This window comes from Tubulanus polymorphus, chromosome 6, assembly GCF_964204645.1.
Source record: "Tubulanus polymorphus chromosome 6, tnTubPoly1.2, whole genome shotgun sequence".
NCBI lineage: Eukaryota > Metazoa > Nemertea > Palaeonemertea > Tubulaniformes > Tubulanidae > Tubulanus > Tubulanus polymorphus.
In genome coordinates, this window is record NC_134030.1 from 22,778,622 (window position 1) to 22,797,674 (window position 19,053).

A 19,053-nucleotide genomic window follows, 5' to 3' on the forward strand; every position below is an offset into this window, starting at 1 on the left:
GTATGTATTCAAATAAAAACTACGTTAATGAAAATAATAAACAAAATCTATATTCATTATTTTCATTAGATATATATCTAATAAAATGAATTATTGACCTTAAGATTATATCTACTTACACTACATCCAGAAGAAGGGGGATTTTTACCTACTTTGAAGAATTGGGGATTTTTACCGAGGAGATTTTACCGATGGGATTTTACCAAGGGGATGTTTACCTAGGGGATTTTACCTGGGGGGCTTTTACCGCTAACCCTCAACACATGTTAAGTATTGGCGATCAGTTTTTGAAAGTGAGCTGATAAAAGGTCTAATATCTGGTGTTTGTAGTTTCTCTTCAATTAGAAGGTGATATTTTTAATTAAAAATGTCTCAGATGAAGCACTGAACACATGTGAAGTGTGGATGATCAGTTTTTGAAAGTGAGCTGATAAAATGTCTAATATCTGGTGTATTTTGATAAAATGTCTAATGTCAAGTGTTTTTAGTTCATTATCAATTAGAAATGTCTCAGGTGAAGCACTGAGCACATGTGAAGTGTGGATGATCAGTTTTTGAAAGTGAGCTGATAAGATGTCTAATATCTGGTGTATTTTGATAAAATGTCTAATATCTGGTGTTTGTAGTTCATTTTCAATTAAAAATGTCTCAGGTGAAGCACTGAACACATGTGAAGTGTGGACGATCAGTTTCTGAAAGTGTGCTGTTAAAATGTCTAATGCCTGGTGTTTGTAGTTCATTTTCAATTAAAAATGTCTCAGATGAAGCACTGAACACATGTGAAGTGTGGACGATCAGTTTTTGAAAGTGTGCTGTTAAAATGTCTAATGTCTGGTGTTTGTAGTTCATTTTCAATTAAAAATGTCTCAGATGAAGCACTGAACACATGTGAAGTGTGGACGATCAGTTTTTAAAAGTGTGCTGATAAAATGTCTAATATCTGGTGTTTGTAGCTCATTTTCAATTGAAAATGTCTCAAGTGAAGCACTGAACACATGTGAAGTGTGGACGATCAGTTTTTAAAAGTGTGCTGTTAAGATGTCTAATGTCTGGTGTTTGTAGTTCATTTTCAATTAAAAATGTCTCAGATGAAGCACTGAACACATGTGAAGTGTGGACGATCAGTTTTTAAAAGTGTGCTGTTAAAATGTCTAATGCCTGGTGTTTGTAGCTCATTTTCAATTGAAAATGTCTCAAGTGAAGCACTGAACACATGTGAAGTGTGGACGATCAGTTTTTAAAAGTGTGCTGTTAAAATGTCTAATGCCTGGTGTTTGTAGCCACTATTACCAAAACGTAAGCTAGAATTTAGAATATTACGAAAAATAATGTTCGTGTTCTCATCATGATAGTAGATATATATTTTGATGGAATTTATAATAAACCGGTTGATAGCTGCGTGCGTACTCCACTAGTTGAAGCCGTTATCACCGGCGCTTCGATTTAAAAACATTAAAATCACACTGCGTGTTTACGGGCCCTGACGAGAGAGATATAACATTTTTGTGCTGATAAAGTATGGATAACTAAGCCTACCGGTACACACTAGTTATACAAAATGATTAACAACCCAATCAGATCCAATCCGATCATCGGTGGAACATCTCCCATCAATCTGATTGATATATTGAATCATATCAGTTAAAATTGCGCTTATTTTTGACCGAAGAAATGAACATAAATTACACGGTAATTACAAAATATGGCTGACACAAGGAGCCTTGGTCGTAACGATGGCGTCGAATGCGATTGGATTGTTGATGAATGACATCTACATACAGTTATATAGCAAGAGATTTGTACAATAAAAAATACTTCCTGCATCCATAGACGACCTGAAATAATTTCAAGAGTTCGAGTCTCTTATTGTTCTAGCCAACTAAACAAAAAGGTGCATTTTATTTACTTAGTGAAGTTTTATCTCGTCCGATGACTGTTCAAATCTTCCGCATCAATCAGGAGACTCAATTTTTATAGATACGGTCATTTCGTTCGATGCGACTTAAAAAGAGAGGCGAGTGTTCTCGCTCGTGAGCGTCGTTTACTAAACAGAAATGTTTCCAATGAAGAGAAACATCATTTGATTCATTAAACAAAGAAACTGGTTTCTATCTGTGCGCAGAATTTAACTGGGAGGTTCAGAGAACCAGAATCCTGAGAATGATGTTGAAGAACTGCGTCGTAGTTTTACTACAACTGGGAAATATACACAGTACAGAATTGTCTCGAATGAAGAGAGATGAGAAAAGTAAGTTATTCAAATTATCAGTGACTCTTTCCTCTTGTTTAGTTTACGCGTAGTATAATCGTTCCACAAACTTAAAACATATCAATTATTTTCAGGTGTCCCACATATTGAACCTTACCCAGTTCCCACGGGTCGACTCGACCGGAAAACCCAAGGAGACGAGATAGTTTATAAATGCAAACTACTGTTTGAAAAGTCGGATCGTTCGTTGATATTTCAACAGAAGAGTCGAGGTTCTGAATCATGGGGTCCGGTTCGAGGTGATATACAACTTCACAGTTATAACGATAACACCTTAGTTTACGCGAATTTGAGCTTCACAGCAGATTTCAAGCTACACAATGGATCATCATTTAGATGTCTTGTAAAGGATAATCCTACAGATCCGAAGCCGGTCCAGTTCGATACAATCGTAGTTCGTGGTAAGTAACAGTTCATTTCCTTATTGTTATCTCAAACGAGGGGAATTTACAATCAATCAATCAATCAATGCATCTATAACTTGTTGATATTTCATTATCAGTAAGGAAGTTATCAGGCGCTATTTTCAGGCAATCAAACACGATGGTTTTTAATCCAAAAATAGTTGAACATTTCCATGAAAAAAGCATTATCTGCGCATGCACAAAAATCGACGGTCAACGTTTCTATGGAGATTTTTGTACAAAATGCAGTATCAACAAAATCCTCAGATAAAACTATATCTTCAATGAAAAATTCCAACATATATCTCAAAAAATAAAAAAATCAATAACGCAAAATGTGTGTAATCGAGTGTGTAATCAAGCGAATATTTCATTTTATATCAGCCCCCTTTTATATTGGTCTCAGATTTAGCAGATTCGGTTTGTCGAACAATGGAATGTGGAGAACAGTGTCATTTTGTTCGTGATGGTTTTAATAATCAGAACAAATAAACTTTTTAAACTTCATCATTCATCTTCAAATCAACAACAAAGTAATAACAGTTTATTGTTCATCTCATTATTTTTATAAACGTCGAATGAAACATGAAGTGACTTTTCAGAATTCATATTGCTGCTGTCATAGTTGAAATTGTCGACTGTTAGACGCGAGGTACGGAAATCGTAGCCTGATTTCTATTCTATTTTCATTTCAGGTAATACAACTTCTGACCTACCAAAGGTGAGTATCTGGCCGTCAAACCCACAATATTGTTAAACTGTGTCCAGAAACAAATAAAACCCATTCAACATTGAAAAATGGGTTCATCGTCAAATAAAACTAGCAATAACTGTGGAACTTAGTATCCAGGGTAAAATAAAATGCACTATTAAATCCTTAGACGTTTTATAATAGCTAAATACAAGTATGATGTTTTTTCAGCGCATTTAGAATCGTTACGGGTTGATTGTTGTTGATGATCGCAGTGACCAGTTCACAATATGCGATAAAATGGTCGTTCATAATAGCAATTTCATGATTCTTACATCTTTCAGACTACATCAGACCTCCATCACCGAACTATTGTGATACTTTACATCACGTGTGGAGCGACTGCATTCATTTTGATCGTTCTCATCGCAGTATTCACTACTCGCAGGTACGAACTCGACTGGAAAACAGTTTCAGTTCAGTTTATTCACTCCACAAGTTATAATAAAATTGCACAGAGCACAAAAGTAGCGCATAGATTACAGCATATTACAAAAATATAATGATATTATTAATAATGATTATATTAATAATAATAACAATTATGATAATAGTAAAAATAATAATACTAATAGTGATAGCAGTAATATAATACTTATAATAATAATAATTATAATTATAATGAAATTATAATGCAAAGATGAGGCGGAATTGTCGTATCGAGATCCGATAATTATACACTATATTAGGTAAATGATTTGATACCTTTTTGATAAATATCGCCAGATTGAGCAAAGTTTTACAGCTCGAACAGAAAAGGTTATGTAGGGTATTTTCATTGGGATGTCGCCAGTAGTAACTAGGTATAAATTTGTCTCAGGCTTTGAAAAAAGGGACATACTAAAAGAAAATGGAATTCGTCTCCAGTTGCTGCCAAATTACATTTCTGACAAATTCTATGGTTTCGCTCAATCTGGCGATATCTACCGATTTCAATAGGTAACTTATGGTTTGAGCATCTGAATCGACACAAGGCTTGGTGGAGTCTGGGGGGTAATACGGGTACACAGTACCGGCTTACATACGTACATACATACGGGAACACGGCATACACTGGGGCCGGTTTCACAAAGCGTAATTAACCCTTAATTATGATTAAATCAGTAATCATGATTAAATTATCATGATAATCAAGTTAGGTGTTTCACAAAACGTAATAAACCCTTAATTATGATTAAATCACTAATCATGATTAAATCAAGTTAGGTGTTTCACAAAACGTAATTAACTTTAATTATAATTAAGTTAATTACAAAATTTAATTCCCCTCTAGAGTGTAAATAAACCATTCAATCATCATTAGTTTATTATTGAAAACAAAAGCTGCAGATATTATTCATGGAATTTGGTGTTTATTAATTGACGAAGGCAATTCCTACACTTATTCCTAGTTTTTCAGATTGTTTGGCTGAATAATTTGGATTTTTTGCCTTTTGTAAAAATAATACCCTAAATTTTATTGATTTATTTTCAAACATCCTATGTTTTTGTCAGCACGACCACCACATACTTAGAAGTATTGAATTAATTGATTTTGTCCATAGATTTCTGTCCGTAGAGTACATATCTATGGAGTTATGGTGTTAAAAAGTATCACTGCTCGGAAATAAACCCCAAGGATTATATTTCGCTGACTGGAGGTGAGTTTCTATTTAGAAACTTTAGAGACATCTTGCTATGTTGTTCAACTTGTTCCTGAGACTTTCAGATAAAACTTTTACTCCCAAAGGAGTGAATTTCTCTTTTCCTCTAAACAAGGAAGGTTGTTAATGCTTGGACAGGAAACGGCTGTCTAAAAGTTCCGCCATTTTGATACAGTTAAATTGTAATTAAGTTGCCTAATTATGTAATAGTTAATTTTGTAATTAAACCCTTTCTTGAAACACAATTTTAATCGTTATTAACTAATCATGATTAAAAAAATTTAGGTCCTAATTATAATTAAAAGTTAATTATGCTTTGTGAAACCGGTCCCCTGCTGATTATTATCATGTGTTTACTATTTACTAGCAAATTCTTCAAAAAATTATCTCCTTTCGGCCAATCTGATTACTATAAAAGAGGAAGTCAAAATACAGTTTACTCGCAGACCGGTAGGTGCTGCCACCTATGCATATGGCAAAGCGAACCAAGATTGACTTACAAAACTTCAAAACACGGTTCAAGGCCCATCACGATTTATCCTTAATTATTGAGGCCACACGAATAACTTGAGCTAAAACCTGACGGCCGAGGAAAACCGATACCGGTATTCACCCAGTGGGTGGAAAAAAACCAAAAACGCCAACACGCATGCGCAAACTAAAAAATTACCCTAAAACAATGGATCCGGACTCGACTAGGAACCGGACAAATAAAACACCGGCAAAACTATTACAATCATCGCCTTTTTTGAAGTTTTGCTGAATCTAGAAATATTCTGTCGCCAAGTCAAATATGTTTCAAAAGAAGTGCACGCTGTGCTGACCGCCTACTAATACAAACGCATCTGGTTGATTAGCAAACGTCAAATCGTAGGCAGAAACTTTTCTGCGGTTTTTAATAGATTTCCAGCGAGCTTTTGATAGTGGTCTACCCGAGGCCTTGTTTATCAAGTCAATTAGAGGCGGAATTAATGGTTATTTTTATAGGACAGTGAAAGATCATGTACAGTCATGCTGTGTCACAGGTTCAGAATAAATCTCATCTATCTGCACCTTTCCCAGTTAAAGAAGGGGTGTATCAGGGTACTATACTAAGCCCACTGCCTTTTGATATTTTCATTAATGACGCATCCGAGATACTAACTACAAAGATGTCTTACGTAATTCTATGCTGAAAGAATTAATACACATTTCAGATCCAGACGTTCGTTCGATGAAGGTCATGGTCATGTGGAGACTTCAACACTACCTCAACAGCTCGAAGCAACCGATGTATTGTTAAACGTCTACGAAGATCCTGATGATGGTAATGATGATGATTCAAACGGAAAACCTGTGAGAAATACTGAAACTGGATTACAACATAACATACAAACTCCTAACGCCATGAGAGCCGAGAAGGGCAAGGACACAACTCCGTACATGGATATGGGAGCCGGAAAGGCAGCTACTTTGAAAAAAGTTTCAACTCCTTTCATGAATATGGAAGCCGAGAAGGTCAAAGATACAACTCCATACATGAATGTGGGAGCCGGGAAGGCAGCTACTTTGAAAAAAGTTTCAACTCCTTTCATGAATATGGAAGCCGAGAAGGTCAAAGATACAACTCCATACATGGATATGGGAGCCGGGAAGGCGGCAAGTCTGGAGAGAGATACAGCTACAAACATGGATTTGAAAATAGATGATAATGAAATTTATTCTTACGCTCTTGTTGAATTTGATCTCAGGAAAAATGCGATAGAATTTCAGAACACATCATTTCATCAAGCTATGGAAGCCGGGCGGGGCAAAGATACAAATCCTTACATGGATATGGAAGCCGGGAAGGCAGCGAGTTTGAAAGAAGTTTCAACTCCTTTCATGAAGACGGGAGCCGAGAAGGACAAAGACACAACTCCATACATGAATGTGGGAGCCGGGAAGACATCGAGTCTGAAGAAAGTTTCAACTCCTTTCATGAATATGGAAGCCGAGAAGGCCAAAGATACAACTCCATACATGGATATGGGAGCCGGGAAGGCAGCTACTTTGAAAAAAGTTTCATCTCCTTTCATGAATATGGAAGCCGAGAAGGTCAAAGACACAACTCCATACATGGATATGGGAGCCGGGAAGGCGGCTACTTTGAAAAAAGTTTCATCTCCTTTCATGGATATGGAAGCCGAGAAGGTCAAAGATACAACTCCATACATGAATATGGAAGCCGGGAAGGCAGCTACTTTGAAAAAAGTTTCATCTCCTTTCATGGATATGGAAGCCGAGAAGGTCAAAGATACAACTCCATACATGAATATGGAAGCCGGGAAGGCAGCTACTTTGAAAAAAGTTTCATCTCCTTTCATGAATATGGAAGCCGAGAAGGTCAAAGATACAACTCCATACATGAATGTGGGAGCCGGGAAGGCAGCTACTTTGAAAAAAGTTTCATCTCCTTTCATGAATATGGAAGCCGAGAAGGTCAAAGATACAACTCCATACATGAATGTGGAAGCCGGGAAGGCAGCTACTTTGAAAAAAGTTTCAACTCCTTTCATGAATATGGAAGCCGAGAAGGTCAAAGATACAACTCCATACATGAATGTGGGAGCCGGGAAGGCAGCTACTTTGAAAAAAGTTTCAACTCCTTTCATGAATATGGCAGCCGAGAAGGACAAAGACACAACTCCTTACATGAATGTGGGAGCCGGGAAGGCAGCTACTTTGAAAAAAGTTTCATCTCCTTTCATGAATATGGAAGCCGAGAAGGACAAAGACACAACTCCTTACATGAATATGAAAGCTGGGAAGGCAGCTACTTTGAAAAAAGTTTCATCTCCTTTCATGGATATGGAAGCCGAGAAGGTCAAAGATACAACTCCATACATGAATGTGGGAGCCGGGAAGGCAGCTACTTTGAAAAAAGTTTCAACTCCTTTCATGAATATGGCAGCCGAGAAGGACAAAGACACAACTCCTTACATGAATGTGGGAGCCGGGAAGGCAGCTACTTTGAAAAAAGTTTCATCTCCTTTCATGAATATGGAAGCCGAGAAGGACAAAGACACAACTCCTTACATGAATATGAAAGCTGGGAAGGCAGCGAGTTTGAAGAAAGTTTCAACTCCTTATATGAACTTGGGAGTCGAGAAGGTCAACGATACAACTCCATACATGGATATGGAAGCTGGGAAGTCGGTGAGTTTGAAGAAAAATACAATTCTACATAGATGAATTTGTAAGAAATTGTATGGACTTGGCGTCACTTGTGGAATTCGATCGCATTAAATCCACGAACGAAGAAAGTGATTGAATAGATGCCGGTCGTCAAGTTAACTGATTTACGGTCAATCGGAAAGTAGTAATAATCGATTCTACTAATCAAGTTTTTTTGCCGTATCGACAGAAAACCTATTGTTATTCGGATGATTATCAACATAAGGATGTTATGCTATATCGCAGAAAAGCAGGTTGTTATTCAGTTCATTATTATCATTAATGTATATTTTCCACTTATTTTTCGAAAATGAAATTCATCTATCAGATTCGATAAGTAGCCGCTTCTAAACGATACGTTGTATTCTGAAAGGATATAATGAATCAGCCGAAACGTTGCTCAGATATGAACTCTTCTATTCAGGTTTCTCATTTTTGGCTGTATTTATTGTGGAATTTCTCGCGTTTATTCTAAAAGGAATATAACAGTCTCTCTCATCTTGCAGATTATATGTATGTGCTGTCCATCCTATATAAAACTTAAAATTACTTATTGTCAGACAACACTGGCGGAAATCTAGTACTGCAACTAGCTATCAGCATGTCCCTTCAGGAACCCCGCCGTACTCCCGCAATCCTACGGTTTACCTGAAGAAACATATACGTCGAAAATACGCCGAGAAGAGAATTGCTCCGAGAATATCCAAATCAGGTCAGCATCCGTTCGTTGCTTTCCGTTCGTGACACTTTTTCTTCTTCTTCAGTTATATCTGGTTTCGAATCACCGGCGATTTATTTTGAAAATCGTCGAATCTTTCCAAAATACGATATAATTTTACATATTTTTTGTACAAACAAGATTCTCGAAAAAGAACGCAGCATGGACTTATTGTAAATTTGTTTTTTTTCTCCTGTTTTCTTTTTTCCTGATTTTATTGTTTTGCATTTCCGCGATAAAATATTGATTTAATTTGATTTGAATTGAATTGACTGCTGTGGTGACACTTTTTTTATCTTCTTCAGTTATATCTGGTTTCGAATTACCGGCAATTTATTTTGTTTACAATTTCTACAACTAATCAGAGTCCTAATTTTAAGCGTGTTCAATGCATAAAATCTCTCTATCAGTTCAAATGAAAGATGTAATGATTTGTTTTCTGTACCTTTCCAATGATTTATGATGGCATCAAATCGTCGAATCTTTCCAAAAATACGATAGAATTTTACATGTATTTTATACAAACAAGATTAGTCGCATTACTTCTCGAAAAAGAACGCAGCATGAACTTATTGTAAATTTGTTTTTTTCTCTTGTTTTCTTTTTTCTTGATTTTATTGTTTTGCATTTTCACGAAAAAATATTGATTTAATTTGATTTGAATTGAATTGACTGCTGTGGTGACGGCGGGAATGGAGGCGATTTTTTTCAAAAGAGAGCTTCCGCCATTTTGTTCGCAGTTTGCTGTATTTGTAAAGAAATACACATGGAATCACTGAATGTATGGTCGAGTGTGTACAGTATGGCGTCACTGCATTAGTGCCACGAGCAATCATCTCAAGATTGGGAATGATGGCTTGTAGATTAGTGTAGCACGGCCATGTACCCGTGAAACAAATATCGAATGGTACCATCATTTGGCCCAACTTCGGGTGCTTCCTATAAACAGTCCGAGACATTTAGGCATGAATAGAGGTAGTACCACAGCCCTGTAAATCTTGACCATGGTCATTAATCCGATGCCGTGGTCATCCCAGAGACGGTGACGTAGCCGCCCAAAGGACGCGATATTGCCTTGACAATGCGTTGAATGACTTCTTGGTCAATAGTGGCCGAGTTATACAGATTAATTCCAAGATAGCAGGAACTTTTAACTGGTTAAAGAGCTGTACTCCAAACAAATGCTAGGGGGTCAACATGTATCTTGCCACGGGCTAGTTGGTACAATGCTTCTTTGTTAAAAATGTGAGACAAAAGCGTTTTGCTGCACGTGTTATGTATTGGATGTCCTAAAGCGTATGAGTGACCAGACCACAGTCTTCTGCAAATAATAGATCTCGGGTCAGTATTTCCAAAATCTGTAACTGGAAATGGATCCGACAGATTTCCAGAATCCTAGACCCTAGCCGTCATGCCATCATGGAAGGACCAGACGAAAAAATAAATTTATCCGGGCACCTTAACTTGTGTAGCAACTTCCAAAGACCATCACAATTTACAGTGTCGAATGCCTTGGTAAGGTCAATAGAAACACATTTGCACCGGCCTGGTAGTAAATATCAACAGTACCCCGCCCTGCACGGAAACCGCACTGGGATTCAGGATAGCTCGACTCACCAGGTGAGTGATCATCCGGGCTATGATTGTCGGTAATTGACACCGGGGAAATACCCGGATGGTTACAGCAAGTCGCAGCTTTGCGTTTGTGCACAATAGAGATATCTTTCATGTCCTGCATGAAGAGGTTGCGGACCTCCATGCTTGAAGAATTGTCCGATGATGCCTGCTTAACAGCTGTTTGGACTTCTTGAAGTGATTGTGGTAAGTCAAGATCATGGGTGATGTCCCAATGAGGTATAATGATATTTGGTATTGTACGGGTAATTACAAACCTCTTGCGGACCTCCATGCTTGAAGAATTGTCCGATGATGCCTGCTTAACAGCTGTTTGGACTTCTTGAAGTGATTGTGGTAAGTCAAGATCATGGGTGATGTCCCAATGAAGTGTAATGATATTTGGTACGGGTGATTAAAACTTAGGTAATATCTAAAATGCACTAAATAATGTGGAAAAGATGATAGAAGAAAAAAATTGTTTCAAACTGGTCGAGCAAATTAAATATGCAACTACATTTACCGAAAGAACACACAAAAATGCTAAAATAAAAGATTTCGCGGATGCCATGGCAATATATCTCAACAAATGCAGATTTTTTCCGAGATATCCTCATACCGTGTAAAGTTTACTTTTATTTCCGACAGTAAGATAGGCCAATTTCCGACACACATATATATGTGAATTCCAAAATCAAGCCCCAAGGACCATATGGTTACTTTTTGGGAATTTGGTTATAAAACGGTTGCCATGGCAAAAACGGTAACAATGAAAATTGGCCACCGGTCATTTTCGTGATGCGGGCTGCCAAGCTGTAACATGCTATGCATAATAAACCAAATTTCCGAACATAAGCTCTGTTAGATAACTATTAGATAAAATAACAACTTAAGTGTAAAAGTGAAATTAAAAGTATGTTAGTATTTTTGTCTTATTATCTTGTTTATTTGGGTTATTATCATTAAAATTGATATATAGTTTTTTTATCTGTCGCAAATTAAAGTAGATTAAGTTGTTTCTATATGAACACATATACATGAGACGTGTAAGAAGAGCGCGCAGTTTACTCTACATTACATTAGATTCCAATTGTTTATTTCAAGGTGACACGTTAACGCATTGAAGATGAAGAACTTAATCTGGTTGTTAATTCTACTGCTGACAATCTCGTTCCATTCAGAAGCTGTATCGGTACTAAATAAGAGAAATACTGGTGAGTTAAAATGATGAACTACTTTTAAACTGCAGCGTCCGGTCCGTATATTGTGTATTTGATATTTCAGCACCTGATGGAGTTGTACTGGACAGTGTGAATGTATTACCGGGTACAAGAATATTACGTATATTGTGTATTTGATATTTCAGCACCTGATGGAGTTGTACTGGACAGTGTGAATGTATTACCGGGTACAAGAATATTACGTATATTGTGTATTTGATATTTCAGCACCTGATGGAGTTGTACTGGACAGCGTCAATGTATTACCGGGTACAAGAATATTACGTATATTGTGTATTTGATATTTCAGCACCTGATGGAGTTGTACTGGACAGTGTCAATGTATTACCGGGTACAAGAATATTACATATATTGTGTATTTGATATTTCAGCACCTGATGGAGTTGTACTGGGCAGTGTGAATGTATTACCGGGTACAAGAATATTACGTATATTGTGTATTTGATATTTCAGCACCTGATGGAGTTGTACTGAACAGTGTGAATGTATTACCGGGTACAAGAATATTACGTATATTGTGTATTTGATATTTCAGCACCTGATGGAGTTGTACTGAACAGTGTGAATGTATTACCGGGTACAAGCATGTTACTTTCGCAGGAAGGCAAAAATGTCAGTATTACCTGTAAACAGAGCAGCTCTACAGCGACTGGTGTACACTTTGAGCTACAGGTGAACAGTGGAGCAGGAGGGACCTGGACTGCATTACATACAGCATCATCAGCAGAGTGGGTTGGTGAACTAGAGGCTGGTAAACAGTATAAATGTGTAGCCACTAATTCAGCGGGAACGAAAGAAAGTGAAATCTACCAATCAGATGTGATTAGTGAGTATGGGCCTATGTTTTTGACATTAAACACGCCTGTGCGATCATTGCATACACTTCTGATTAACATCGATGTTTTCAGTGTCGTCCGTCGTTGGTTTTTTTAAATGCAGGAGAGTTCCGTTCAATTTTAAGAACACTCTGGACTTAATGGGTTTTTGCGATCTGTTTAATATCATGCAATTGGCGGCCATCTACTGTCATCAGTTGACAGCCTTCATACGGAAAAAGTCATCAGTTGGAAAAAGGTTTTTTTAGGAAAATAACAACAGGTTTTAACTTATTGTCTTGATATTATTATCAGCGCCATCATAGGATACATCTCAAGAGGGGTTGAATATTGAATCATACACAATTTGTTAATTTATATTGGTACCTATGGATAATTTGTAACCACAATCGGTTACATAATTTTAGCTCATATATATTTGAAGTAAGTTTCAATATCATTGGTTTTTGTATATGGTCACCGGGGTTGGGGGTGGCGTTGGAATAATTCAGTATTTCCATAGTATGTTGGTGCCTAGGCATATTTTGTAACCACAATCAAAGCAAAAATCAAAGTAAAACGTGTCTTTTGTGGACACTATATTTTTGATACTTTAACTCCGTCAGCTTAATCTCGTCATAAGTGCCTTATTCTCTGGGACCCTGATATTCAAAACCAGCGTGAAAACTATAATCAAACTCTTAATCGAACTAAGAAACTCATTTTCACTCAGATAAAATAAGATGACTTTTCATGTGCTAAACAGTTGAAGAAACGCAACTCTTGTAATCTTCATTTTTTACTCAATTATCTTTTGATTCCTTCAGTCATTTTGAAGAGCAAACAGAATTTATATCGTAATGTAAATCTTTTATAGGTATAAACATATTTGAAAACCCGTGTAAACTGCATGAATTCCAACCATCACTAGCTTGTACTTGTAAAGCCACTAGTAAGATTGGTAATCCAAACATCAAAGTAAAATGGTATGCTGATGGATTTACTGAAGGATCAACAGAAATTGTAAATATGTATGAGCAAGGCAAAGATACTGCGTTGGAAGATGGAATTATCAACAGGAATAAGATAGATTATAGGTACAAGGAACATGTGAAATTGATTCAATGTCGTTTATGGAAGTATAATGGGATAGAGATACCGGAACCACTTCAAAAACAAATACTACATCAAACTAAAATGGACGTTACGTGTAAGTTAAAAAATCATTTCATGAAAATATCCAGACAAACTTACGTTTTAAAAATGAGCGCAAAATATCGGAACAATGGGGACCTCGAGGGACCGCCACAAAATGGCACCTAGAAACTTGAAACTTCTTTATTCATACCCCAGTACAGCTAGCAGACCTATCCATCATAAGCGCGCCACAATATTGTTACTGCGAGGGAGGAACATGGCAGAGTCTCACGATTTCGTCAGGTTCGACTCCCTGCCGGTGATGATGATGATCCACTCACGAAAGAATCAGAACTCTGTTAGAGAGTGTGTTCGTAAGAACATTGCTTTTGTATTTTTTAGAATTTGACACTCATTCACCTGATGAAGCTTCTATTCATTAGTAGTGAAAGCTTGCGCGTCAAATAAATAGTTAACCTATCTAGTACTACTCGTCTCGCTACTGATCACAAGAAAGGCAGTGAAAACGAATGTTTTGTTTTTTTTCAATCAGATTTTGCTGCACCAGTTTTCAAGAAATCCAGTGAAAATGAAACACACGCGGCGTATAATGTAACAGTTAATAGTAACCCATTGACTCAACAAGTTACATGTGACCCTCCAGCTGTCGTTCAAAAACTATCAAACTCTCAGTGGAATATAACGATACCTATCGTAAATAGTACCACAACTGACTATAGAGGGCAGTGTTTGGCTGACGGTAAAAGTGAAAGGGTCATTGATGTCGCTGGTTATCATAACGCCGGTAAAACTGATGAAGCAGGTAAGATTCTGGGGCAGAACTGGATGAATTTTATCTGAATCTGAACAAATGATTTAAGTCCCGGTTGCCACGTGATAAAACTTCATTAATTCTAAGCAATCAAACAACATTTAGGGAGGGCTCTAATAGTTCGTACAATTTTAGGGGGATGAGGGATCGTGGAAGTGCTAGGGGTTGGGGGTGGGGTTAAAAATGGCAAACCTGATCAGACGTACTCCTTTATAGTAAGTGTAAGTCATTATTTCGATAAGTCGTCACATCACTGAAGTCTTCGATATTCTTGTGTCCCAATATTATTTGTATCTCTAATTCTATATGCTGTATTTCCAATTTGGATAAGTCAACATAATTGCACATTATTGCACATAATGCACATAACTGCACATAATGCGGTGGAGTCTGATGATGTAATCAGATTTGATTCTCTGCACGGTAAGAACAGCATGACAATCCTTTAAAAGTGTCATTTCTCAGTATCAACTGAACTCGACATATTTCATTATTTGTGAATATATCACGTCATTCAAATTTTACACTTTGAAACCGTTTGTTTTTGGTTTTTTGCATTTCAAAAATAACTTATTTACTTTATTTAGAGGCTATTTGAGCTTTGAAAATTAGGAAACAGATATATCTTGCTTGACCTATTTAATTATTCAATTTCATTGCTGTTACTTTTATCAATAGTAAAAACAGAAATATTTCTAGCTTTTTCTTTATACAATTTAATGCAAATTGCTGATTTGTTTGAAATCCAATTCAAGAAGGAATGAATGGAGGCTTTTATCAATAGTAAAAATAGAAATGTTTCTAGCTTTATTTGATACAAATTGCTGATTGGTTTGAATTTCAGTTTCAGATGAAGTGAATGGAGGCAGAGTGGCTGGTGCTGTAATCGGTATACTGATATTACTGATTCTGATAATACTGTTTATACTGTGGCGTCGTGACTGCTGTAAGTTTTACATAATATCATCGATAAATCTTAAAAACAATAACAAACAAACTGCAGAAAACTATTATTTCTAATTGACAGTGCGGTGCAGAAAACCTTATGATGAACTAAATAGATGTGGAAATTGTAAGTTCTGTAGTAATTCATATACATAATGCTTAAAATTGAAAAATAGTTTACAAGACTTGAGGGATTCGGGGTCTTTTAGGTTGCCGGATACATTTCATTCTCAATTATCTGTGAAAATCTTTAATCTCGGGACCCTAAATGCACAGTCTTATTCCAAATATGTGGTCGTAAAGTATTAGACTGGTCTTTAGTCGTTAGATTGGTTATAGAACTAAAATATGTACAGACTGGCCTTAAGTCGTTAGATTGGTTATAGAACTAAAATATGTACAGACTGGCCTTAAGTCGTTAGATTGGTTATAGAACCAAAATATGTACAGACTGGTCTTAAATTGTTAGATTGGTTATAGAACCAAAATGAGCTTAGACTGATCTTAAGTTGTTAGATTGGTTATAGAACTAAAATATGTACAGACTGGCCTTAAGTCGTTAGATTGGTTATAGAACTAAAATATGTACAGACTGGTCTTAAATTGTTAGATTGGTTATAGAACCAAAATGAGCTTAGACTGATCTTAAGTTGTTAGATTGGTTATAGAACTAAAATATGTACAGACTGGCCTTAAGTCGTTAGATTGGTTATAGAACTAAAATATGTACAGACTGGTCTTAAATTGTTAGATTGGTTATAGAACCAAAATGAGCTTAGACTGGTCTTAAGTTGTTAGATTGGTTATAGAACTAAAATATGTACAGACTGGCCTTAAGTCGTTAGATTGGTTATAGAACTAAAATATGTACAGACTGGTCTTAAATTGTTAGATTGGTTATAGAACCAAAATGAGCTTAGACTGATCTTAAGTTGTTAGATTGGTTATAGAATCAAAATGAGCTTAGACTGGTCTTAAGTTGTTAGATTGGTTATAGAACCGAAATGAGTTCAGACTGGTCTTAAGTCGTTAGATTGGTTATAGAACTAAAATATGTACAGACTGGTCTTAAATTGTTAGATTGGTTATAGAACCAAAATGAGCTTAGACTGATCTTAAGTTGTTAGATTGGTTATAGAATCAAAATGAGCTTAGACTGGTCTTAAGTTGTTAGATTGGTTATAGAACCGAAATGAGTTTAGACTGGTCTTAAGTCGTTAGATTGGTTATAGAACTAAAATATGTACGGACTGGTCTTAAATTGTTAGATTGGTTATAGAACCAAAATGAGCTTAGACTGATCTTAAGTTGTTAGATTGGTTATAGAATCAAAATGAGCTTAGACTGGTCTTAAGTTGTTAGATTGGTTATAGAACCAAAATGAGCTTTGACTGATCTTAAGTTGTTAGATTGGTTATAGAACCAAAATGAGCTTAGACTGGTCTTAAGTTATAGTTAGATTGGTTATAGAACCAAAATGAGCTTAGACTGGTCTTAAGTTATAGTTAGATTGGTTATAGAACCCAAATGAGCTTAGACTGGTCTTAATTCTGTTAGATTGGCCACAGAACTAAAACTGGTCTTGAATCTAAGCCATGACTGCTCCATTACAAAACATTTAGTTCATTGTCAATTAAGATGATGTTTTTTTCAATCGTAGATTATCCGCTGTCAAAACCGGTCTCGACAGTGGCCGATAATTGAGAGTTCATGAGGTCTGAAATTAGCCTCACCTCTAGATATGCTTATAGTTCCTATTTGCAGTGCTGTTGAGAAGTGAGCCGTGCAGATGTAATTGCTGTGAGTTAAAATATTTTGTTTGTTTGTTTTCAGTGACTTGTTTCCGCAAAGATACTGCCGATGAACCTGATAATGAGGATGACTCCTCAGATGAACTGTGTCATTGTTGCTGCTGTGAGTTCTAAAAAAACCTTCTTTGAAACTGATGAAGATTAATATTAACATTAACGGTAGAATGGACTGTTGTATTATTTTCTATTTGCAGTGCTGTTGAGAAGTGAGCCGATTAGATGTAATCGCTGTAAGTTGTATTAACATTGAAAACATTGATGATTAATCCTGCAAAATTAACTGTTGTTATTGTAGTTGGATATTCGTGCATTTGAATTCAAAGTCTAAGAGTGTTTGAAAGTCTTTGGTCACAGTTTGTATTGATGTGAATATTCTTCAGACCGAGTTCATCGTAGATGATTAAAATCAGTCGTGTTCAAAGTTTTACAGTATCATCGGTTCAATTGTGGCCTCAAAATGAATCATAGCATTAGCTACGTTTATAGATAGCATTAATATTATCCTTTTTCTCTGGTGGATCAATTGGTTAGGTTTTGTTGTGTGTCAGGTGAACGTGCATCGTGTAAATAAACAGTATTTCTGTTTTCTAATTTACAGTCCATCGTGAGGATCCGGAATCTAAAGATGTGAATGAATTGTTGCGTTGGACAAGTGAAACCTGGTATGAAAAAGGTAAGATTCTCTCACATGATTTACTGCACATATTCTCAGATATCGGTTTGATAATTTTAGGTGTTGTTTTCTCTTTGTAGATCATGAGAATTGGGTGAATACACGTGACCAACTGCAGCCAGGTATTTATAGAATTATTAACCCTTTATTTCTATAACATGTAGAATATCTTACATGAATACAGTTCATAGATTTAGGGATTATTCACTTATCATCTGGTCTCGGTTTTACAGACTAGTATTATCTTTAACCCGGGGTTAACTCTATTCATTATCAATTAGGTTAACCCCCGGGTTAAAGTTAATACCAGTCTATAACACTGAATTATATCCAACAGATATTGTTTCATTATCACAACTGTAATTATCAACTTAAGTTTGTGCTTTGCTAACCACTTCGGTAGTTCAAAGAATGTCATGATTGGAATCAAGATGGCTGACTGGTGCATTTTTGCACATTTTTGAAGGCGCTTCAGTCAATTGAGATTAGGTTTAATCTGCAGCCAAATATTGAGCACAATCATCCTTTTTGCGAAATATTGAAGATTTCTTGAGAACTCTTTGTTCAATTGAGTTGATATTTAGTTTCTACCCTAGACCCACATCTGCATTCCAAAACATATTGCTGGCAGCCATTGTTTAACACAGAAGTCAGCACTTCACGCATATTTGGGTTAATTGTCTTGACGTTTGAAATATATTATAAAATATTATACCCTGAACACAACACCCTGCCACATAAACATTTGGCTGACTGGTTTTCGTTTTCAAAAATCAGAACTGTTTTTTGGGGTTTTCTAGAGGGATTTATAAAGACACTTTGATAGATTTTTTATTGATGTTTGTTTTATACATGTATTTACCCTAAATGTATCTGCAGTTATAAAAATGTAATAGTTACAGCCGAGACTATTGTTGTTTGGCAGGGGTGGATTCCGGGTGGTCCGAGGTTCGAACCCCCTTTCTGACCAAGTGCCCTAAATAAAGGCTTCTCATCCCCTGTACT

The 19,053-nt window shown here is 36.3% G+C and overlaps 1 protein-coding gene across 1 annotated transcript; it reads left to right on the forward strand.

Annotated features, from left to right (window-relative positions):
- Positions 1 to 11,621: 11,621 nt before the first annotated feature.
- LOC141907859 (uncharacterized) lies at positions 11,622 to 18,286 on the forward strand. Its single transcript, XM_074797602.1, has 11 exons — positions 11,622 to 11,808; positions 12,371 to 12,661; positions 13,528 to 13,860; positions 14,341 to 14,610; positions 15,369 to 15,389; positions 15,464 to 15,565; positions 17,398 to 17,478; positions 17,570 to 17,605; positions 17,974 to 18,048; positions 18,129 to 18,170; positions 18,282 to 18,286. Exons 1-11 carry the CDS (start codon positions 11,721 to 11,723, stop codon positions 18,284 to 18,286), a joined length of 1,344 nt encoding a protein of 447 aa, XP_074653703.1. The 5' UTR covers positions 11,622 to 11,720.
- Positions 18,287 to 19,053: the final 767 nt, after the last annotated feature.

Excerpts from the sequence above, each read along its gene's own strand:
- LOC141907859 (XM_074797602.1), top strand. The coding sequence starts at position 11,721 with ATGAAGAACTTAATCTGGTTGTTAATTCTACTGCTGACAATCTCGTTC. Across the intron at positions 15,566-17,397 it reads ACTGTGGCGTCGTGACTGCT|TGACTTGTTTCCGCAAAGAT; the intron begins GTAAGTTTTACA and ends GTTTGTTTTCAG. Across the intron at positions 17,606-17,973 it reads GCCGATTAGATGTAATCGCT|TCCATCGTGAGGATCCGGAA; the intron begins GTAAGTTGTATT and ends TCTAATTTACAG.